At 42.6% G+C, this 25,171-nt stretch overlaps 1 protein-coding gene across 1 annotated transcript in view; it reads right to left on the bottom strand.

The window, feature by feature from the left end:
- LOC139413356 (metabotropic glutamate receptor 6-like) overlaps window positions 1-19,824 on the bottom strand; it is a 35,363-nt gene extending 15,539 nt beyond the window's left edge. Inside the window, exons 1-2 of the mRNA XM_071160618.1 lie at window positions 18,449-19,824; window positions 16,677-17,287 (exon numbers count right to left, since the gene is read on the bottom strand). Coding sequence (XP_071016719.1) covers window positions 16,677-17,219 — 543 coding nt within the window. The 5' untranslated portion in view covers window positions 17,220-17,287; window positions 18,449-19,824. The remainder of the gene's footprint in view (window positions 1-16,676; window positions 17,288-18,448) is intronic.
- Between the last annotated feature and the right edge of the window lie 5,347 nt (window positions 19,825-25,171).

Below are 25,171 nucleotides of genomic sequence, written 5' to 3' on the forward strand. Positions count from 1 at the left end.
AAAACCTTAAACGTCACTTAAAATAATATTCAACACAAGTTCATGTACAAATGTATAAGAAATGTGTTCTAAATAAATTGTATGATATTTCATTTTCAACTAAAATGGATTTTTAATGACGTGATGGAATTGACATTTGTCCATGGCTGTCTGGGGAAAATGACAAAAATATATAAATTCCTGAATAGTACGATCGCAGCAATTATCAGATATTGTTTCTAGACAAATCAAAGACAATTATAATACTGGTAAAATGGTGTTTCAATAAGTTTTAATTTCTGAAATCTTACAGGGCCAAAGTGCCCGAAGTTGCAGAATCAACCAACTTTTAGGTAGACCCACAACTTTTGTTTAGTCTGGAAAATATTGTAAAACATGTTGATGCTCTCATTATCACTGTGTTGACACATACTGCTTTTTTGTGTTACTATTTTGCATGGGTGAGCCTGGGGATGCCACACCACTAACTCAAGCTGAACGGAAAGAGGTGGCTGCAGCTTTGGTCCATGTTGTGTCTAGAACTGTCTCCAAAGTGACAGGAAAACACACGCACTGCTGTGAAGAAGCTTGCCAGACCCAAATGCTTCAAATGACACAATTACATAAGGGGCTGTCTGTTTGACAATGTGTTTATCAAAAGGAAACCACCAGAACAATCCCTCACAAGGTCGACTAAAAACTGTGAAAAAAGTACATTTATTGAAACTGTTTTATCATAAACTAATGATTCATTAATTACATGTTGACTACATGTTCTGTTACCCTTTCCTGATGCCATTTAATAAATCCTGACTGCTGTCTCTAGGTTAGTATTATATGGCACTTGTAGCTGAATGTATTGCTAATACCGCCCCAAAAACATCGCCATTCCCATGCTGTTTCATTCTGTGTATCTCATTAATCATTTACATAAACATCTGTGTGAGCTATGTTGTGTTGTTATTCCTGTGTTGACAGTTGGTCAAAATGGCAAGAATTACAAATATATTTATACATTTTCTTTCATTGATTTTGATCTCAGTGCCAGTTCCAACATCATAAATTGTGTACTCTGCCAGGTCTGAACTACATGTTCTCTGTGGTATTTTATTGAATTTGGCCAGTTCATTAAGTACACCATCCCTGTGACTTGCTATTTAAAGCAGGCAGACGGGCATCGATGCATTCCATTACTGTTCGATTGAATGGTCAAAACGAGTGACCTAAGAGACTTGCCAGGCGTGCCGGTTCCAGTATCTCAGAAACGGACGGCCTCCTGGGCTTTTCAAGCACGACAGTGTCTTGGGTTTACCAAGAATGTGGCGACAAACAAAAAACATCCAGTCAGCGGCAGTCCTTTGGGCGAAAACAGCTTGCGGGTGAGAGAGGTCGAAGTAGAATGGCAAGAATCGTGCAAGCTAACAGGCGGGCCACAAACAGGCAAATAACGATGCAGTACAACAGTGGTGTGCAGAACGGCATTTCGGAAAGCACAACTTGTCGGTCCTTGTCATGGTTGGGCTATTGTAGCAGAAGACCACACTGGGTTCCACTCCTATCAGCTAAAATCAAGACGAAGTGGCTCCAGTGGGCATGCGATCACCAACACTGGACAATTGAGGAGTGAAAAAACATTGCCTGGTCCAACGAATCCCGGTTCCTGTTGTGTCATGCTAATGACAGAGTCAGGATTTGGTATAAGCAGCATGAGTCCATGGCCCCATCCTGCCTGGTGTCAACGGGACAGGCTGGTGACGGTAGTGAAATGGTGTGGGGAATGTTTTCCTGGCACACGTAGGTCCCTTGATACCAATTGAGCAACATTTGAATGTCACACCTTGTAGAATCCATGCCCCAAAGAATTCAGGCTGTTCTGAATTCAGGCTATTCTGGAGGTCTGACCCGCTACTAGATGGGTGTGGCCAATAAACTGTCAAGTGAATGTATATATTTAGCTGTAGAGGGATAAGTGTGTTGACTACCGATGCCACCCCAGGTTTAAAAGAGAGCATGTAGAGCTCTGCCTAGTAATACAGTACAATACAGGTTCTTAGATCTGATGGGAACTCCCACTGTTTCACCCAGGGAAGAGGCTAAGACTGAAATAACTTTCTGGAATTTGTTTATTTTAATGTTACTTTTAAAGGTAGAGTCAGCGATATGACATTGATGCAGACGTAAATGCGTCCTTTCTGGTCCAAGGCAACCTAATATACTGTAAGTTGGGCTAACATGAGCAAAAGGGGTGGGTTAACAGGATCACATTGTGTTTATGAACAGTGAGCCTCAAAAGTACTGGGACAATGACACATTTGTTTGTTGTTTTGGGTCTGTACTCCAGTACATTGGATTAGAATTTATATGATGACTATGAGGTTAAAGTTCAGACTGTCAGCTTTAATTTGAGGGTATTTTCATCCATATCGGGTGACACCTGTTCTGCCAGTCACACTCTGTTAAAGGTCCCTAAAGCACACACATCCTTGGGTCACTTGTCTTTTCAGTTCGCTGCAGCTAGTGACTGGAACAAGCTGCAACAAACACTCAAACTGGAAAGTTTTATCTCAATCTCTTCATTCAGACTCAATCGTGGACACTCTTATTGACAGTTGTGGCTTTGCATGATGTATTGTTGTCTCTACCTTATTTCCCTTTGTGCTGTCGTCTGTGCCCAATAATGTTTTTAGCGTGTTTTGTGTTGCTACCATGTTGTGCTGCTGCCATGTTGTGTTGCTATCATGTTGTTGTCATGTTGTGTTGCTACCATGCTGTGTTGTCATGTGTTGCTGCCATGCTATGTTGTTGTCTTAGGTCTCTCTTTATGTAGTGTTGTGTTGTCTCTCTTGTCATGTAGTGTGTTTGTCATATTTTTTATTTAATTTATTTTTATTTTGAATTGCAGCCCACAACTCCACAAAAGGCCATTTGCCTTTTGGTAGGCCGTCATTGTAAATAAGAATTAGTTCTTAACTGACTCGCCTAGTTAAATCAAGGTTAAATAAACATTTAAAATTAACAGACATCTCAATATCAACTGTTCAGAGGAGACTGTGTGAATAAGGCCTTCATGATCGAATTGCTGCAAAGAACCCACTACTAAAGGAAAACAATAAATAAAATAAAATAAATTGTATTGGTCACATACACATGGTTAGCAGATGTTATTGCGAGTGTAGCGAAATCCTTGTGCTTCTAGAGTTCCAACAATGCAGCAATATCTAACAAGTAATCTAACAATTCCACAACAACAACCTAATGCACACAAATCTCAGTAAAGGGATGGAATAAGAATATGTACATATAAATATATGGATGGGCCATGACCGACCGGCATAGACAAGATGCAACAGCTGGTATAAAATCAGTAGAAACATCTGGGATGAGTAGTGCAAGATATGTAAACATTATTAAAGTGACATTAATAAAGTGACTGGTGATCCATTTGTTAGAGTGGCCAATGATTTCAAGTCTGTATGTAGGCAGCAGCCTTTCTGTGTTAGTGATTGCTGTTAACAGTCTGATGGTCATGAGATAGAAACAATTTTTCAGTCTCTCAGTCACAGCTTTGTTGCACCTGCACTGACCTCGCCTTCTGGTTGGTAACGGAGTGAACAGGCAGTGGCTCGGGTGGTTGATGTCCTTGATGATCTTTTTGACCTTCCTGTGACATTGGGTGCTGTAGGTGTCTTGGAGGGCAGGTAGTTTGCCCCCGGTGATGCGTTGGGCAGACTGCACCACCCTCTGGAGAGCCCTGTGGTTGTGGGCGGTGCAGTTGCCATACCAGGCGATGATACAGCCCAACAGGATGCTCTCAATTGTGCATCTGTAGAAGTTTGTGAGGGTTTTAGGTGACAAGCCAAATTTCTTCAGCCTCCTGAGGTTGAAGGGGACAGCAGTGGAGAAACTTGAAACTTTCCATGAGAAACTTGAAACTTTCCACCTTCTCCACTGCTGTCCCATCGATCTGGATAGGGGGGTGCTCCCTCTGCTGTTCCTGAAGTCCACAATCATCTCCTTCTTTTGTTGACGTTGAGTGAGAGGTTGTTTTCCTGACACCACACTCCGAGTTCCCTCACCTCCTACCTATAGGCTGTCTCATCGTTGTTGGTGATCAAGCCTACTACTGTTGTGTCGTCTGCAAACTTGATGATCGAGTTGAATGGCCACACAGTCACAGGTGAACAGGGAGTACAGGAGGGGTCTGAGAACGCACCCATGTGGGGTCCCAGTGTTGGATCAGCGAAGTGGAGATGTTGTTTCCTACCTTCCCCACTTGGGGGCGGGCCCATCAGGAAGTCCAGGACCAAATCGAACAGGGCGGGGTTGGGACCCAGGGCCTCAAGATTAATGATGACCTTGGAGGGTACTATAGTGTTGAATGCTGAGCTGTAGTCAATGAACAGCATTCTTACATAGATATTCCTCTTGTCCAGATGGGATAGGGTAGTGTGCAGTGTGATGGCGATTGCATCCTCTGTGGACCTATTGGGGTGGTATGCAAATTGCAGTGGGTCTAGGGTGACAGGTAAGGTGGAGGTGATATGATCCTTGAATAGTCTCTCAAGGCACTTCATGATGACAGTCCAGTTACCTTTGCTGTCTTGGGTACATGAACAATGGTGGCCATCTTGAAGCATATGGGGACAGCAGACTGGGATAGGGAGAGATTGAATATGTCCATAAACACACCAGCGAGCTGATCTGCGCATTCTCTGAGGACGAGGCTAGGAATGCCATCTGGGCCGCAGCCTTGCGAGGGTTAACACATTTAAATGTCTTACTCACGTTGGCCATGGAGAAGGAGAGGGGGAGGGCACAGTCCTTGGTAGCGGGCCGCGTCAGTGGCATTGTATTATCCTCAAGGCAGGCAAAGAAGGTGTTTAGTTTCGCTGGAAGCAAGATGTCGGTGTCCGTGACGTGGCGGTTTTCTTTTTGCAGTCCGTGATTGCCTGTAGACCCTGTCACATAGGTCTCGTGTCTGAGTCGTTGAATTGCGACTCCACTTTGTCCCTATTCTGACTTTTCGCTTGTTTGATTGCCTTGTGGAGGAATTAACTATACTGTTTGTATTCGGCCATATTCCCGGTCATCTTTCTATGGTTTAACGTGGTTGGACACGCTTTCAGTTTTGCGCGAATGCCGCCATCTAGCCACGGTTTCTGGTTAGGGTAGGTTTTAATAGTCACAGAGGAAACAACATCTCCTATGCACTTCCTTATAATCTCCCTCACTGAATCAGCGTATAAACCTATATTATTTTCTGAGGCTATCTGGAACATGTCCCAGTCTGCGTGATCAAAACAATCTTGAAGTGTGGATTCCGATTGGTCAGACCAGTGTTGAATGGTCCTAGTCACGGGTACATCCTGTTTGAGTTTCTGCCTATAGGAGGCGAGAAGCAAAATGGAGTCGTGGTTGGATTTGGCGCACGGAGGGCAAGGGAGGGCCTTGTATGCATCGTGGAAGTTAGAGTAGCAGTGATCCAGTGTTTTGCCAGCCCGGGTACTACAATCGATATGCTGATAGAATTTAGGTAAGGTTGGTTTCCAGTTTGCATAGTCCAGTTGAGTTCCTTGAGGGCCGTCGTGGTGTCTGCTTGGGAGGGGATATACACCGCAGTGACAATAACCGATGAGAATTCTCTTGGGAGATAATAATACGGACGGCATTTGGTTGTGAGGAATTCTAGGTCCAGTAAACAGAACGACTTGAGTTCCTGTATTGTATGTTGTTACAATTACACCATGAGTTGTTAATCATGAAACATACACCCCCACCCCTGATGTTTATTCCTCTCGTCGCGACGCACAAAGAATCCCGGTGGCTGTACCGATTCCGACAGCATGTCCCCAAAGAGCCATGTTTCCATGAAACAGAGTATGTTACAGTCCCGGATGTCTCTCTGGAAAGCAACCCTAGCCCTAATTTCGTCTATCTTGTTATCAAGAATCTGGACATTAGGGAGTTAGATACTCGGAAGCGTTAGGTGGTGTGCGCACCTCCGAAGTCTGACCAGAAGGCCGCTCCATCTACCTCTCCTGCGGCGACGTTGTTTTGGGTCAGCCTCTGGAAACATTTTGAATGCCTTAGGTGGTTTGAACAAAAGATCAGGAAAGTCATATTGCTGGTTGTAGTGCTGGTAAGTTGATGTCGCTCTGATATCCAATAGTTCTTCCCGGCTGTATGTAATAATACTTCAGATTTTCTGGGCTAACAATGCAAGAAATAATAAATAAAAAAACAAAATACTGCATAGTTTCCTAAGGACTTGAAGTGAGGTGACCCTCTCTGTCGGCGCCATCTTGCTAAGAAGAAGAGATTTGCTTGGTCCAAGAAAAACGAGCAATGGACATTAGACTGGTGGAAATGTGAGATTTTTGATTCCAACCGCTGTGTGTTTGTGAGACGCAGAGTAGATGAATGGATGATCTCCGCATGTGTGGTTCCCGCCATGAAGCATGGAGGGGGAGGTGTGGTGGTGCTGGAGTGCTTTGCTGGTGACACTGTCAGTGATTTATTTAGAATTCAAGGCCCACTTAACCAGCATGGATCCCACAGCATTCTGCAGTGATACGCCATCCCATCTGGTTTGCGCTTAGTGAGACTATCATTGGTTTTTCAACAGGACAATGACCCAAAACACACCTCCAGGCTGTGTAAGGGCTATTTGACAAATAAGGATAGTGATGGAGTGCGCATCAGATGACCTGGCCTCCAAAATCCCCCGACCTCAACCCAATTGAGATGGTTTGGGATGAGTTAGACCGCAGAGTGAAGGAAAAGTAACCAACGACTGCAAAGCATATTTGGGAACTCCTTCAAGACTGTTGGAAAAGCATTCCAGGTGAAGCTGGTTGAGAGAATGCCAAGAGTGTGCAAAGCTTTCATCAAGGCAAAGGGTGGCTACTTTGAAGAATCTACAATTCTTCAAATTCTTCAAAGTACAGGGAGTACAGGAGGGAACTGAGCATGCACCCCTGAGGGGCCCCCGTGTTAAGGATCAGCATGGCGGATGTAAATTTACCTACCCTTACCACCTGGGGGCAGCCCATCAGGAAGTCCAGGATCCAGTTGCAGAGGGAGGTGGTTTGTCCCAGGGTCTTTAGCTTAGTGATGAGCTTTGAGGGCACTATGGTGCTGAATGCTGAGCTGTAGTCAATGAATAGCATTCTCACATAGGTGTTCCTTTTGTCCAGGTGTGAAAGGGCAGTGTGGAGTGTGGTGGTGTGCAAATTGGAGTGGGTTTAGGGTTTCTGGGATAATGGTGTTGATTTGAGCCATGACCAGCCTTTCATAGCACTTCATGGCTACAGATATGAGTGCTACGGGTCGGGAGTCATTTAGGCAGGTTACTTTAGTATTCTTGGGCACAGCGACTATGGTGGTCTGCTTGAAACATGTTGGTATTACCGACTCAGACAGGGAAAGGTTGAAAATGTCAGTGAAGACACTTTCCAGTTGGTCAGTGCATGCTAGTACACGTCCTGGTAATTCGTCTGGCCCTGCGGCCTTGTGAATGTTGACATGTTTAAATGTCTCACTCACATCGGCTGTGGAGAGAGTGATCAGACAGTCATCCAGAACAGCTGGTGCTCTCATGCATGTTTCAGCGTTACTTGCCTCGAAGCGAGCATAAAAGTAATTTAGCTCGTCTGGTAGGCTCCTGTCACTGGGCAGTGCTTCTGTGCTTCCCTTTGTAGTCTGTAATTGTTTGTAAACCCTGAAACATCTGACGAGTGTCGGAGCCGGTGTAGTATGACAGTGCCGACTGAGATGGCAGCATAGCGACTAGCTCTTAGAAAACTTTGCAGTATTTTTATTTCTTTTTTACTATTTTTTACATTATTAGCTCAGGAAAAGTTTTGTGTCTTTATATACAGTTGGGAAGAACTATTGGATATTAGAGCGGCGGTAAACTCACCAGAACTACCAGCATTATGTCCAGGAATACAACTTCCATGGAGAAGATTCTTTGTTCACTCTCCCCAGAGCAATTTAACTTATTCCAGAGGCCAACCCAAAACATCACTGGCAGTGGAGAGGCACTCAAGGCGGTCTACTGGTACACGCATACCACCCACCGCTTCCGAGTATATTACTCGCCAATGTTCAGTCTTTGGATAATGAAGTTGATGAGCTTAGAGCAAGGATTTCTTCCAGAGAGACATCGGGGCCTGTAACATACTTTGTGTCGGAGTCGGTAAAGCCAGCAGGATTCTTAGTACATCGCTCAGACATGAATAAATATTTATCTGGGAAGCAGAAGGGTGGAGGGGTGTGTTTCATGATTAACAACTCATGGTGTAATTCTAGGAACATACAGGAACTCAAGTCATTTTGTCCACCCGACCTAGAATATCGCACAATTAAATGCCGACCTTATTATCTCCCAAGAGAATTCTCCCCCATCATCGCCACGGCCGTTTACATCGTACCTCAATCCGAAACTTTGATGGCCCTCAAAGAACTTCACTGGACTTTATGCAAATTGGAACTCACATATCCCGAGGCTCAATTTATTGTAACAGGGGATTTTAACAAAGCCAATCTGAGGACTAGGCTGCCGAAGCTCTATCAAAATTTTGACTGTCTTTCTCGCGCTACTAAGACTCTCGACCATTGCAATTCAAACTTCCGGAATGCTTACAAGGCCCTCCCCCGCACTCCCTTTGGAAAATATGACCACGACTCCATCTTGCTCCTCCCGTTCTATAGACAGTAACTTACAGGAAGTGCCCGTGCTTCGTACTATTCAACACTGGCCTGAACAATCGGAATCCACTCTTCAGGATTGTTTTGATTACGTGGACTGGGATATGTCCATGGTAGCTTGCGAAAATCGTCTAGACACATACACAGATACGGTGACTGAGTTCATAAGAAAGTGTATAGGAGATGTAGTACCCACTGTGACTATTAAAACCTACCCTAACCAGAAACCGTGGATAGATGGTAACATTCATGCGAATCTGAAAGCGCGAACCACCACATTTAACCATGTCAAGGTGACTGGTAATATGGCAGAATATAACAGTATAGTTATTCACTACACAAGGTAAAGGAGTCGCAATTCAACGACTCAGACACGAGACCTATGTGGCAGGGACTACAGACAATCACGGACTACAAAAGCAAAACCAGCCACGACGCAGAGACCAACGTCTTGCTTCCGGACAGGCTAAACACATTCTTCGCACACTTTGAGGATAACACAGTGCCTCCGACGCGGCCAGCTACCAAGGACTGTGGGCTCTCCAAGGACTGTGGGCTCTCTATTATTGGTAACATTTGAAAGGAAACACTTTGAAGTTTATGGACATATGAATGGACTGTAGTAGAATATAACACAATCGATCTGGTAAAATATCAAATAAATAAAAAAACAACCGTTCTTTTGTATTTTTTTTGTATTTCATCTTTGAAAGGCAAGAGAAAGGCCATCATGTATTATTCCAGCCCAGGTGCAATTTAGATTTTGGGCACTAGATGGCATCAGTGTATGTGCAAAGTTTTAGACTGATCCAATGAACCATTGCATTTATGTTCAAAAATGTTAAAGACTGCCCAAATGTGCCTAATTTGATTATTAATAACTTTTCATGTTCAAAATTGTGCACTCTCCTCAAACAATAGCATGGTATTCTTTCACTGTAATAGCTTCTGTAAATTGGACAGTGCAGTTATATTAACAATAATTTAAGCTTTCTGACAATATTAGATATGTCTATGTCCTGGGAAATGTTCTTGTTACTTACAACCACATGCTAATCATATTAGCCTACGTTAGCTCAACCGTCCCGTGGAAGGGACACCAATCCAGAAGATGTATTAACTCTTGCAAGGCTGCCGGCCCTGACAGTATCCCTAGCCGCGTCCTCAGAGCATGAGCAGACCAGCTGGTTAGTGTGTTTACGGGCATATTCAATCTCTCCCTATCCCAATCTGTTGTCCCCACATGCTTCAATATGGCCACCATTGTTCCTGTGCCCAAGAAGGCAAAGGTAAATTAACTTAATGACTATCGCCCCGTAGCACTCACCTCTGTCATCATGAAGTGCTTTGACAGACTAGTCAAGGATCATATCACCTCTACTTTACCTGCCACCCTAGACTCACTTAAATTTGCTTACTGCCCCAATAGATCCACAGACTATCCAATCGCCATCACTCTGCACACTGCCCTATCCCACCTGGACAAGAGGAATACCTACGTAAGAATGATGTTTATTGACTATAGCTCAGCGTTCAACACCATAGTACCCTCCAAGCTCATCATTAAGAGGCCCTGTGTCTGAACCCCATCCTGTGCAAGAGGGTCCTGGAGTTCCTGACAGGCCACCGACAGGTGGTGAAGGTAGGAAACATCACCTCCACTCCGCTGATCCTCAACACTGGGGCCCCACAAGGGTGCGTGCTTAGCCCCCTCCTGTTCACCCATGACTGCGTGGCCAAGCACGCCTCCATCTCAATCATCAAGTCTGCAGACGACACAACAGTAGTAGGCTTGATTACCAACAATGACAAGACAGCCTACAGGGAGGAGGTGAGGGCTCTGGGAGTGTGGTGCCTGGAAAACACCCTCTCACTCAATGTCAAAGAAACAAAGGAGATGATAGTGGACTTCGGGAAACAGCAGAGGGTGCCCCCCCTATCTATATCTATGGGACCGCAGTGGAGAAGGTGGAAAGCTTCAGGTTCCTTGGCGTACACATCACTGACAAACTGAAATGACCACCCACACAGACAGTGGCGAGGTCAGTACAGGTGCATCAAAGCTGGGATCGACAGACTGAAAAACAGCTTCTATCTCAAGGGCATAGACTAGGAATCACTGGCCACTTTAAGGAATGGAACACTAGTCACTTTAATAATGTTTACATATGTTGCATTACTCATCTCATACGCATACACTGTATTCTATATTATTCTACGATATCTTAGTCACTTACTACCGTTTACATATCTTGCATTACTCATCTCATATGTATATACTGCTGTTTTCTATACTATTCTACTGTAGCTTAGTCTATTCCGCTCTGACATCGCTCCATTTGTATATAGTCTGAATTCATTCCTACTTAGATTTGTGTGAATTGAGTATATGTTGTGTAATTTGTTAGATATTACTTGTTAGATATTACTGCACTGTCGGAGCTAGAAGCACAAGCATTTCGCTACACCCACAATAACATGTGCTAATCACGTGTATGTGACCAATAAAATGTTATTTGATGATTCGATCTTAGTCCTGTTGTCACGCCCTGACCTTAGAGAGCCTTTTTATTTCTCTCTTTGGGTAGGTCAGGGTGTGATTTGGGTGGGCATTATAGTTTTCTATTTCTTTGTTGGCCAGGTATGGTTCCCAATCAGAGGCAGCTGTCTATCGTTGTCTCTGATTGGGACTCATACTTAGGCAGCCTGTTTTCCACCCTAGTTGGATCTTGTTTTAGTACAGTTATTGTGTAGCCTGCAGAACGTTATGTTCGTTTATCTTTTTTTTTTTTTTTTTTTGGTGTTCATAAAAAATAAAGAAAGATGTACGCTTACCACGCTGCGCCTTGGTCTCATTCCAACAACGGACGTAACAGCTGTATTGACACATTGCCTGTTTGACGGTTTGTCGGAGGGCATAGCGGGATTTCTTATAAGCTTCCGTGTTAGAGTCCCGCTCCTTGAAAGCGACAGCTCTACCCTTTTAGCTCAGTGCCTGTGATCTATGGCTTCTGGTTGGGGTATGTACGTACAGTCACTGTGGGAACGACATCATCGATCCACTTATTGATGGAGCCAGTGACTGATGTGATGTGCTCCTCAATGCCATTGGAAGAATCCCGGAACATATTCTAGTCTGTGCTAGCAAAACAGTCCTGTAGCTTAGCATCTGCTTTATCTGACCCCTTTTTCATTGACCGAGTCACTGGTGCTTCCTGCTTTAATTTTAGCTTGTAAGCAGGAGTCAGGAGAATATAATTATGGTCAGATTTGCCAAATGGAGGGCGAGGGAGAGCTTTGTACGCGTCTCTGTGTGTGGAGTAAAGGTGGTCTAGAGTTTTTTTCCCTTCAGGTTGCACATTTAACATGCTGATAGAAATGGGGTAAAACAGATTAAAGTTTCCCTGCATTAAAGCCCCCAGCCACTAGGAACGCTGCCTCTGGATGAGTATTTTCCTGTTTGGTTATAGTGGTATACAGCTCATTGAGTGCGGTCTTAGTGAAAGCTTCGGTCTGTGGTGGTGGTATGTGGACAGCAACGAAAAATACAGATAGTGTGGTCTACAGCTTATCATGAGATACTCTACCTCAGGCGAGCAAAACCTTGAGACTTCCTTAGATATCGTGCACCAGCTGTTGTTTACAAATATACATAGACCACACCCCTTGTCTTACCAGAGGCTGCTGTTCTATCCTGCCAACGCAGTGCGTAACCTACCAGCTGTATGTTAATCATGTCGTTGTTCAGCCATGACTTGGTGAAACATAAGATATTACAGTTTTTTATGACCCGTTAGTAGGATATATGTGCTTTTAGCTCGTCCAATTTAGTATCCAGTGATTGTGCGTTGGCCAGTAGTACGGATGGCAAGGGCAGATTAGCCACTCGTTGGCGGATCCGCACAAGGCACCCCGATCTCTTTCTGCAATATCTTTTCGGTCTCTTTCTCCTGTGAATAACGGGGATGAGGGTCTGTTCGAGTGTCTGGAGTAAATACCTCTCGTTGGACTCATTAAAAATAAATGATTTGTCCAGTTCAAAGTGAGAAATCGCTGTTCTGATTTCCAGCTCTTTTTGGTCATAGACGGTAGCAGCAACATTATGTACAAAATAAGTTACAAAAAAATTGAAAAAAACTAACAAAATTGCACGGTTGGTTAAGAGCCCATGAAACGGCAGCCATCCTCTCCTGCTCCATCTTACTTGCGCCAATTGTGTACAGATCCTTGCAACATGGGGCCATACATTATCATGCTGAAACATGAGGTGATGGCGGCACGACAATGGGTCTCAGGATCTCGTCACAGTATCTCTGTGCATTCAAATTGCCATCGATAAAATGCAATTGTGTTTGTTGTCTGTAGCTTATGCCTGCCCATACCACAACCCAATCCACCACCATGGGGCACTCTGTTCACAACGTTGACATCAGCAAACCTCTCGCCCACACTACACCACACATTCTGTCAGCCATCTGCCCAGTACAGTTGAAACCGGGATTCATCCGAGAAGAGCCTACTTCTCCAGTGTGCCAGTGGGCATCGAAGGTGAGCATTTGCCCACTGAAGTTGGTTATGATATCAAACTGCAGTCAGGTAAAGACCCTGGTGACAATGACAAGCACGCAGATGAGCTTTCCTGAGACGGTTTCTGACAGTTTGTTGTGCAAACCCACAGTTTCTTCAGCTGTCCAGGTGGCTCGTCTCAGATGATCCCGCAAGTGAAGAAGCTGAATGTGGAGGTCCTGGGCTGGCATAGTTACACGTGGTCTGCTGTTGTGAGACCGGTTGGACGTACTGCCAAATTCTCTAAAATGACTTTGGAGGTGGCTTATGATAGAGAAATTAACATGCAATTATCTGGCAACAGCTATTGTTGACAGTCAGTATGCCAATTGCACGCTCCCTCAAAACTTGAGACATCTGTGGCATTGTGTTGTGTGACACAATTGCACATAATAGAGTGGCTTTTATTGTCCCCAGCTCAAGGTGCACCTGTGTAATGATCATGCTTCAGCTTCTTGATATGCCATACCTGCCAGGTGGATGGATTATCTTGGTAAACGAGAAATGCTCACTAACAGGGATGTAAACAAATTTGTGTACAACATTTTAAAGAAATTAGCTTTTTGTGTGTATGAAAAATGTCTGGGTTCTTTTATTTCAGATCATGAAACACGGGACCAACACTTTACATGTTGCGTTTATATTTTTGTTCAGTGTATGTGAAAATATGTGAAAATATTTGCTATTGGACTGAATGTAAATATATACTTTTACATAATCTATACAGCTAAAAACAACAATGGCATTGACATTGAGGTTAAGAACGTGTACTATATCAATTTACCTAATTTTGCTGACCATTACTTTGGACAAAAACATCAGTATTGTTTAATGCTTTAAATATAAAAACTAAATCTTAAAATTACAGGACAATGAGCAAACTCTGAAATTTCAATGAATCTATCTATCTATCTAATTTATCACAGCAAATCCTACGATTAACTTGATTGCATGTGAAAATCCATGTGGAACTTCACATGTCCTAAAACCACATGTCTGACTCGTGTGAAAGATATAAAAATATATTGTGTTTTTTTTACGTGTCATTTGTCACTTGTGTCCGAAAGCCACATATTATTTTTTTTCCACAATATTGTTTTAGCACATTTGGTTCTTTGGAAGTTATGGGAACATATATTTTTGGTTTCACATTGGTTGGGGGAACAAAATCATACGTTTCCTGCAAACACATTTCTTTTTTATTGTGAAACAGCATAATTGAGATTCACACCTATAATCTTCTGGTCTCCTCTATCTGTGGAATTAGACCACTGCACCACCAGAATAGAGCTACCATGCCATGTTTTCTGAAGTATGCAAAGCTGTTTATTTTAGTTGATTCAAATTAGAGGATAGACAGAGTTTTGTTGATGCTGAGAAAGGAATGTATATGTTTTTATATAACATTCTTAGAACGTTCTATGAACGTAATTAAAGTTTTATTGTGTTTTTTTATGGATAGTTTTCTTAACGTTCTCTGAACAATTTGAGAACATGACTTTAAAATAGAACAATGAAGAAACCTGTAGAAGAACATTATTTCTTAACATTCTTGGAACAATGAGAACATGACTTTAAATAGAATCATGAGGAAACGTTATGCTGAAGTACTGAAATTCTGAAGTACTATTGTTTCTTAACGTTTCTTAATGTTCTTAATGTTTTTTCTTAATGTTCTCTAAACTACAGGACCAGTCAAAAGTTTGGACACCCCTACTCATTCAAGTGTTTTTTTTGTTTGTTTTTTACTATTTTCTACATTGTTGAATAATAGTAAAGACATAAAAACTATGAAATAACACATATGGAATCATGTAGTATCCAAAAAAGGTTTAAACAATTAAAAATATATTTTATATTTGAGATTCTTCAAAGTAGCCACCCTTTGCCATGATGACAGCATTGAGGTGCAGTTATTTGCCGATTTCTGAGGCTGGTAAATCTAATGAACTCTGCAGCAGAGGTAACTCTGGGTCTTCCTTTCCTGTGTTCGGTCCTCATGAGTGGCAGTTTTATCATTGCGCTTGATGGTTTTTGCGACTGCAATTGAAGAAACTTTCAAAGTTCTTGAAATTTTCCAGATTGACTGACATTCATGCCTTAAAGCAGGGGTGGGCAATTCCAGTCCTCAAGGGCCTGAATGGTGTCACAGTTTTGCCCCAGACCCAGCTAACACACCTGACTTCAATAATCACCTAATCATGATCATCAGTTTAGAATGCAATTTGATTAATCAGCTGTGGGGGATGGAGAAAAAGTGTGACACCAATCAGGCCCTCGAGAACTGGAGTTGCAAAAGCCTGCATTAAAGTAATGATGGACTGTCGTTTCTCTTTGCTTATTTGAGCTGTTTTTGCCATAATACGGACTTGGTCTTTTACCAAATATGTCTATCTTCTGTATACTACCCCTACCTTGTCACAGCACAACTGATTGGTTCAAATGCATGAAGGAAAGAAGTTCCACAAATAAACTTTAAACAAGTGACACCTGTTAATTGAAATTCATTACAGGTAGCTGGTTGAGAGAATGCTAAGAGTGTGCAAAGCTGTCTTCAAGGCAAAGGGTGGCTACTTTGAAGAAACTAAAATAAAAATATATATAAAAAATGAAAAATATATTTTCATTTGTTTAACACTTTTTTGGTTACTACATGATTCCTTATTTGTTATTTCATAGTTTTGATGTCTTCACTATTATCCTACAATGTAGAAAATAGTAAAAATAAAGAAAAACCCTTGAATGAGTAGGCGTGTGCAAACTTTTGACTGGTACTGTAGGTCTATAACCTCTCATATAGTTTTAATATTAACTCATGCAAAAATCAGTAGCTGTGCATTGGTAAAATCACTGTGGAAGTCAAGCCCCCCCCCCCCCCAAAAAAAAACAACAACATATTACAACTTACATGTTGTGATAATTGCGTTGTTTGCATTAAAGGGATGACACACACTGTCATTGCACTCTGAAAACTCTCATAGGGAAACGCTGTTGTAATACCTTTCATGGCAGGCCTCTGGAAGAATCACAATACCATAGCAACAATGGTGAACTTTTAACTTTTAAGGCACACCTGTTAATTGAAATGCATTCCAGGTAACTACCTCATGAAGTTGGTTGAGAGTGTGCAAAGCTGTCATCAAGGAAAAGGGTGGCTACTTTGAAAAATCTGAAATATATTTTAATATTCTGTTTAACACTTTTTTGGTTACGACATAGTTTTGATATCTTCACTACTATTTTACAGTGTAAAAAATAGTACAAATTAAGAAAAACCCTTGAATAAGTATGTGTGTCCAAACTTTTGACTGGTACTGTATATTAACTCTGATGAAGAAAATGTGTGTGAGGATGAGAATTCAGCATGGGATTATAGTATAGGGAGGGCTAAAAATGCACAGCACAGGAAGGAGTCTCACCGCAAAGAGTCTCAGCACGTTGGCCACCATGATGGACACAGAGCTGCCTGATGCCCCGATTACTCCCACCACCCTCTCTGGTTTGCGAATAATGGGTGGCTCATTGTTGGAGCAACGCACGTCTGAGTTATCCTTCTGGATGAGGGCCTGGACGAAGGTGAGTGACTGCTCCAGAGCGTAGGTGTCTCTGGAGCAGGTGTCCAGGACCATGGCCCCCAGGGTGATGTTAGGAAGGAGGTCAGGGTCACTGTTGATCTGATCCAGCGCATACAGCATGGCCTCCATTCGGTGGATCCCCTTCTCCCTCTTGATCTCCCCACAGGGCACACCGGCTGGCCCACGGGAGTGCACTGGAAACAGGCCACCCAGGGTGATGTCCCCCTTGATCTTGATGGAGTGTGGTTGTGTGCCCTGCTGAGCCCATGACTCTGGACTTAGACCCAGAAACAGCATCCACAGTAACCTGAGCAATGTAGTTACATGGCATCCAAACAGTGGACCAAACCGACAGCAGAACTGTGATGTGTGGCACTGTGATATCATGATTCTGGCCACCAAAGGTTCCTGTATCCAGTGTTAAAGTACCAGGCTTCTCCCTCTACATGTGATACCTGTGAACAGTAATGAGGACATGTTGGTCTTTGGTTTAAGTTCAGTTATAGCTTTTGTTACATCAATTTTAGACTAACACTGAGTGAATAAAATAACTGTTAATCATACAAATGGATCTGCAAGCGCTCTTACCATGACATCAGAAATGACTATACAGTATGTCTTGGCATCAATGGCATATTACCAAACATTGTCACTCAATCGGACAATATAGGACATGCCACCTCAGTTCTTCACCACAATCTCAAAATGAGAATAAAAATATGTGTCTGTGTAAGAGAAGATCTACTGCTTCTAGACTTAAACATAGTCACACTCAAACCCCACAGCAAAGAGTCTTCTAAGTAAAGGGTATCTGCATGGTTGGACAAGTAAAACACAGCCAAGAGAGCAACAAAGAGCATAGTGACACATCTCATAAATATTGCACAAAAGCTAACATGGACAAATATGTGTTTTATGAATGTTTTTCATGTTCTGTAATACTATTTAGGTTTAATGAAACATAAGGGAAACATTGGGGTGAGAAATAGAATTAAGGGGCATGATCAAGATACAAATATGTGTTACGCAAAGATCAAGTCTTATCCTGATTAATTTCATCCTGATATGAAGCTAAGAATATGAATATATACTGAAATATTTATAGCTCAGTTTGACTGCCTATCCAGCTTACTTTCCTTCCAATTTCACTGTGTCATCCAATTAAGTTATAACAGTATTGAAAAATGGCATATGATGTAAAAGATTTGGTTTAAGACAAATCCGACTAAAGATATTGAAATTACAAATATGATGTTCCACCGAGTAAGTTTAATTAAAGTTGTATCTGTTCACGTTTTTTTTGCAAAACAGAGTTTAATCTTAGTTGTATGATTAGCATCAAACCAAACATTATATTATATAACATTATATATGCAACATATCAATATTGTGCAAACAATGAAAAAACTATGTTGGATACTGGCATGAAGTTTACACAAATGATGCAATGCATTGAAATAGAGATATGCCTCCCAGAGATTAAATGTTCAATACAGTATGGGTAGCAAGCTTAACATGTATATGACACATATAATAAAAGAGTCAAATGTGACCTAGGTACTTGAAATCTGAAAAGAGGTTTATGGGTGTAATAAATATAAGAATTGACTGCTTACCTGAACATTCCATTTGGACCAGTCTTGATTTCATTCATCACTCCAACACTCCCAAACAGGTCTATTCCCATATTCAATATGTGATGATGTTCAGTGCCAGATTCTTCATTGTTTTAGCAAAAGGTAAATCCATTAACATCTCAGATATTATATGTATTTTCTAAAAAATAACTGGAATGGACTCAAATCCTTCAATAACATAAAAAAAAAATTTAGTTAGCAAAAAAGGATTGAACATTTTGGCTTTCGAGGCTTTAGTGTATAGCATTGTCTGAATCACGGAAAAGTAGAAAAAACACCATATTACGCCACTGAGATTCTACAAATCACTGCCAAATCCCTTTAAAGTTCTCTCCCACTTGCTCTCTGTTTATGTCACTGCCTCGCTCTCTCTGTTGGACCCTCTTCTCTCTCAGTGCACTAATGGGCACAGATTGAGATTATCATGCGGCCGTCTGTGAAGAAATCCCTAGGTGGACTAGCCTTTATATGTGTATGCAGCTGTACTATATGTAGTACCCTCCCCCTTTTATGATGGAACTCCGTCACTTTGCAGGGGAGATCAGAAAGGCAGCGACATGAGAACACATTCTCATACACACCTGTAGAATATCATGTTCTAACTACTGAAACATGTTCAACTAAAACAATAGTGATTCACACAATCACATGGAAATGATAAAGATGTTTCTCTGCTGTATAGACAAAATCATTTTCTATAGCATCCCCAGGATCAGTCACATTAAATAGTACTGTTAATCCACGGCTTAAATTGATATTTTAGTGATCTGTTTGATACCCATTGGATTTGATCAAATCAACGATTTTGGTGCAACAGACCTTTCTCACAGAATCTTTAATAACTAAATGGAGACCTGATACAGATTCATAACAAAACATAAATCATTATTTACAGGTGCTAGATATGGTGTGAGATTTTAGTCCGTTTTCTGTCTGCCTGTAGCGGAAAGAATGATGATGGGGCCACTTTGCAAGCTGCTTTTCAGTTGTTTGATTGGAATCTCTAAAAAGGCACACTACTGCCACCTAGTGTATTAGATCCATGTTTGACATCACACTACCGTAATCCGGCAGCTGTAAAACTGACAGCACTAAATGTAACTGTCAAGACCTGACATTTTAACAATTTGCATAGCTAGATAGCATTGTGACAAAGTCAAAACACACAGAAATACTTTTCAAAGACATATTGGTTTACTCTAGATAAATTATACAGGGAAAGAAATGCTTAGCACAGTAAGTTACAGTATGTCATAACTCACATGTAAGGCAGTGCTTAAAATTGAAACAAACAAAAAAATACATTACAAAGAGAGTTACAGTGTTTTAAAACAAGAGGTTCAATGTTTGGCTAGTACCCTAAGAACACAGACTTCTCCAAGCCGTCCTCTGCTTTGGTGTACTCCAGGTGGGATCTGTAGTACTGGCTGTTGTAGTGAGGGCTGTTGCGGACGTACTCCAGATAGTCAGGGGTTCCTGGACAGATTACATTGTCTGCCAGCAGCACTGTGCCTTTCTGTATGAGACCACACTCCTAGAGAGAGAGGGATATAGGAAGAGATATAGTTGGGGGGATGGGAGAAAGAGAGGGAGATGGGAAGACATATAGTTAGGGGAATGGGAGAAAGAGGGAGAAAAGAGAGAATGACATGTGTTTTGTTTATTCATATCAGGGTAAGAGTGTAGGACTATCAATGCTTCACTATCATCACAGGATGATCAGACTAGTTATCTTACTTACCTCCAGCAGTTTTGTGTCAGGAAGGTAGCGCTCTTTCCAGTGGTCCAGGAAAACTAAGTCAAACGCCTGGACCCCGAAATGCTCCTTCATCCAAGGGATCCAGTCTCCTGAGGCTCCCTCCACTAGCTGCACCTGGACAACAGTAATGAGATCTCATCTAAGCTTCTGAGTTACAACTGACCCGTATCTTTTAACATCTACTACCCACCCATATTTACATGAATGTACATCACGTTCATCATCAGATGTAATTATATTCATCTATACTAATCTCCTTTTACCTTATCTTCCAGTCCTGACCATTTTATGACTTGACGAGCAATGGCAGCATAATCTGGGTTGAACTCCAAGGTAATGACACAGGCTCCAGGGGGTAATAGGCGGGCTATGCGTACTGTTGAGTAGCCACAGTAAGTGCCTAACTCCAAGACAGTGACTGGACTCACTTCATTGACCACCGAGTCCAGAATGGAGCCTGTAATGAAGTCACAATATATAGACACACACACGAAGATGTGGACACAGTCAAGACCAGGCAGACATGTGGCCTGGGGTGGTCTAGAGGTCTAAGAACACATCCTGTATATACGGCTGCAACATGGGTTAATTCAATCTGACTGCTCTTTCAGCACTCTCCCCTACCTTTCACCTCTATCTATCCAATAAACATACAAAATATTTACTATATACTGTGTTTGTGTATATATATATATATATATATATATATATATATATATATATATATATATATATATATATATATGTCATTTAGGTTTTAAATACCAGGCAGACTGATGATAGGATAAAGATCAATTAAATACTTTTATTCTCATTTAGCTGGTTATCTGAGGCCACCTGATTATAAAATGTATGCACACATGACTAAGTCGCTTTGGATAAAAGCGTCTGCTAAATGGCATTTGTTATTATTATTAATAACCCATTCAAAGCACATGTAGAGTACCTTTCTCATCCCCCACATTCATGGCCCATTCTCTATGTCTGCAGAAGTGGTCGATGGCTGTGATCACACTCTGGGGGTCTCCTACAGTGGCTTTCGTCTGCACTGCCTTCAGAATACGCTAGATATTTGAGAGGGAAAAATTACGGATGGTATTGTACCTACGATGATGCCTACATTACATTTAGTATTTACTATTTTATTAGGATCCAAATTAGCTGCTGCCAAGGCAACTGCTTCTCTTCCTGGCATCCAAACAAGAATAAAACGACACATCACAACAAAACAATAGTCTACTCTACATCATAAATAAAACAACACATCACACAATACATTGTGCACTATACACATTTACACTGGTCCACCATAACAAATGTACAATATAACATGTACAACATTACAACAATACAATATCACAAATACAATGTGTGTGTGTGTGTGTGTACGGTATGGTATGGTTAGGTCAGGGTGTGACGAGGGTGGGTATGCTAGTTTTTGTATTGTCTAGGGTTTTTGTATGTCTAGGGGTTTTGTAGGTCTAGGTAATATGTATGTCTATGGTGGCCTGATATGGTTCCCAATCAGAGGCAGCTGTTTATCGCTGTCTCTGATTGGGTATCATATTTAGGTAGCCATTTTCCCTTTTGTGTTCGTGGGTTCTTGTCTATATGTAGTTGCCTCTCAGCACTCATTCGTGTCGTTTTGTTATTTTGGCTAGTTTGTTCAGTGTTCATTCTTATAATAATAAAGAATGTACGCATACCACGCTGCGCCTTGGTCCTATCCTTATAACGACCGTGAAAGAAGAACCCACCACAAAAGGACCAAGCAGCGTGTTAATGAGGAGCGGACATCATGGGCCCGGGAGAAAGATGAGTGGAGGACATCCTGGACCTGGGAGGAGGTAATGGCAGGGGACAAGACCCTGCCAAGGAAGCAGGTGGAGATAGCGCAGGAGGAAAGGCGACGATACGAGGGGACACGGTTAGCACGGAAGCCCGAGAGGCAGCCCCAATAATTTTTTTGGGGGGGCACACGAGGAGATTGGCTGAGTCAGGTTGGAGACTTGAGCCAACTCCTAGTGCTTACCGTGGGTAGCGTGTGACTGGTCAGGCACCGTGTTATGCAGAGATGCGCACGGTGTCTCCGGTTCAAATTCATAACCCGGTGCGCTCTATTCCAGCTCCTTGCATTTGCCGGGCTAGAATGGGCATCCAGCCAGGACGGATGGTGCCGGCTAAGCGCTCCTGGTCTCCAGTACACCTCCTTGGACCAGGATATCCTGCGCCGGCTCTGCGTACTGTATCTCCGGTGCGTCTGCACAGCCCAGTGCATCCTGTGCTGGCGCCCCGCACTTGCCGGGCTCAAGTGAGCATCCAGCCAGGACGCATTGTGCCAGCTCTATGCTCCAGATATCCAGTGAGCCTCCACAGTCCAGTACGTCCTGTGCCTGCTCCCCGCACTCGCCCTGAGGTGCGTGTCACCAGCCCGGTACCACCAGTGGTGGCACCACGCACCAGACCTCCAGTGCGCCTCCACATTTCAGTACGTCCTGTGCCTCCTCCCCGCACTCACCCTGAGGTGCGTGTCATCAGCCCGGTACCACCTGTACCGGCACCACGCATCAGACCTCCAATGCACTTCCACAGTCTAGTATGTCCTGTGCCTCCTCCCCACACTCGCCCTGAGGTGCGTGTCATCAGCCCGGTACCACCAGTACCGGTCCCACGTATCAGGCCTCCAGTGCGCCTCCAACGTCCAGAGCTTCTGGCGACGTTTCACAGTCCGGAACCTCTAACGACGGGCCACAGTCCTGAACCTCCAACAACGGGCCACAGTCCGGGGTCTCCAACGACGGGCCACAGTCCGGAACCTCCAACAACGGGCCACAGTCCGGAACCTCCAACGACGGGCCACAGTCCGGAACCTCCAACGACGGGCCACAGTCCGGGGTCTCCAGCGACAGTCTCCATCGACCTCCGGCGATGATCCGCAGTTCAAAGCCTCCGGCGATGATCCACGGTCTAGTTCTACAGGCGGTGGGATCAGTGTAAAGAGGGGGGGCGGCGTCCAGAACCAGAGCCGCCACCAAGGGTAAATGCCCACCCGGACCCTCCACTATAGGTTCAGATTCCCACCTTTAGGGTGGGGTACTGTCACGCTCTGACTTTAGATATCTCTGTTTTCTTTATATTTTGGTTAGGTCAGGGTGTGACGAGGGTGGGTATGCTAGTTTTTGTATTGTTTAGGGTTTTTGTATGTCTAGGGGTTTTGTAGGTCTAGGTAATATTTATGTCTATGGTGGCCTGATATGGTCCCCAATCAGAGGCAGCTGTTTATCGTTGTCTCTGATTGAGGATCATATTTAGGTAGCCATTTTCCCTTTTGTGTTCGTGGATTCTTGTCTATGTGTAGTTGCCTGTCAGCACACATTTGTATAGCTTCACGTGTTGTTTTGTTATTTTGATTAGTTTGTTCAGTGTTCATTCTTATAATAATAAAGAATGTTCAAATACCAAGCTGTGCCTTGGTCCTATCCTTATAACGATCGTGACAGCTATGTTTTATCATTTTTTTTTATCTGAATTTACTGCTAGCTTCAGTAACCTGATGTGGAAGAGAGTGCCATGTAATTATGGCTCTATAGTACAGTAAGTTTCCCAGCCTCTGTTCTGGACTTAGGGACTGTGAAGAGACCCAGGTGGCATGTCTTGTGGGGCATGTATGGGTGTCTGAGCTGTTTGTTAGATGTTTGAACAGACAGTTGGGTGCTTTCCACACGTCAATACTTCTGACAAAGACAAGTAGTGATGCAGTCAATTTCTCCTCTACTTTGAGCCAGGAGAGATTGACATGCATGTTCTTGATATCAGCCCTCCGTGTACATTTAAGGGCCAGCTGTGCTGCTCTGTTCTGGGCCAACTGTAATTTGCCTATGTCCTTCTTTGCGACACTTGACCATATATATATATATATATATATATATATATATATATATATATATATATATATATATATATATATATATATATATATATATATACAGTACCAGTCAAAAGTTTGGATACACCTGCTTATTCAAGGGTTTTTCTTTATTTTTACTATTATCTACATTGTAGAATAATAGTGAAGACATCGAAACGATGAAATAACACATGGAATCATTTGTTAGTAACCAAAAATGTGTTAAACAAATTAAAATATATTTTAGATTTTAGTTTCTTCAAAGTAGCCACCCTTTGCCTTGAAGACAGCTTTGCACACTCTTGGCATGCTAGTTAAGTGTTCCTTGAATTCTAAATAAATCACAACAGTGTCACCAGCAAAGCACCCCCACACCATCACACCTCCTTCTCCATGCTTCACGGTGGGAACCACACATGCAGAGATCATCTGTTCACCTACCCTGCATCTCACAAAGACACAGTGGTTGGAACCAAATATCTCAAATTTGGACTCATCAGACCAAAGGACAGATTTCCACTGGTCTAATGTCCATTGCTCGTGTTTCTTGGCCCAAGCAAGTCTATTCTTCTTATTGGTGTCCTTTAGTAGTGGTTTCTTTGCAGCAATTCAACCATGAAGGCCTGATTCACGCAGTCTCCTCTGAACAGTTGATGTTAAGATGTGTCAGTTACTTGAACTCTGTGAAGCATTTATTTTGTCTGGTAACTCTAATCAACTTATCCTCTGCAGCAGAGGTAACTCTGGGTCTTCCTTTCCTGTGGCGGTCTTCATGAGAGCCAGTTTCATCATAGCACTTGATGGTTTTGCAACTACACTTGAAGAAATGTTCAAAGTTCTTGAAATTTTCTGGATTGACTGACCTTCATGTCTTAAAGTAATGATGGACTGTCGTTTCTCTTTGCTTATTTGAGCTGTTCTTGCCATAATACGGACATGGTCTTTTGCCAAATATGTCCATCTTCTGTATACTACCCCGACCTTGTCACAGCACAACTGATTGGTTCAAATGCACGTAGGAAAGAAATTCCACAAA

The sequence above is a fragment of the Oncorhynchus clarkii genome, chromosome 7 (genome assembly GCF_045791955.1).
Source record: "Oncorhynchus clarkii lewisi isolate Uvic-CL-2024 chromosome 7, UVic_Ocla_1.0, whole genome shotgun sequence".
Taxonomy (NCBI): domain Eukaryota; kingdom Metazoa; phylum Chordata; class Actinopteri; order Salmoniformes; family Salmonidae; genus Oncorhynchus; species Oncorhynchus clarkii.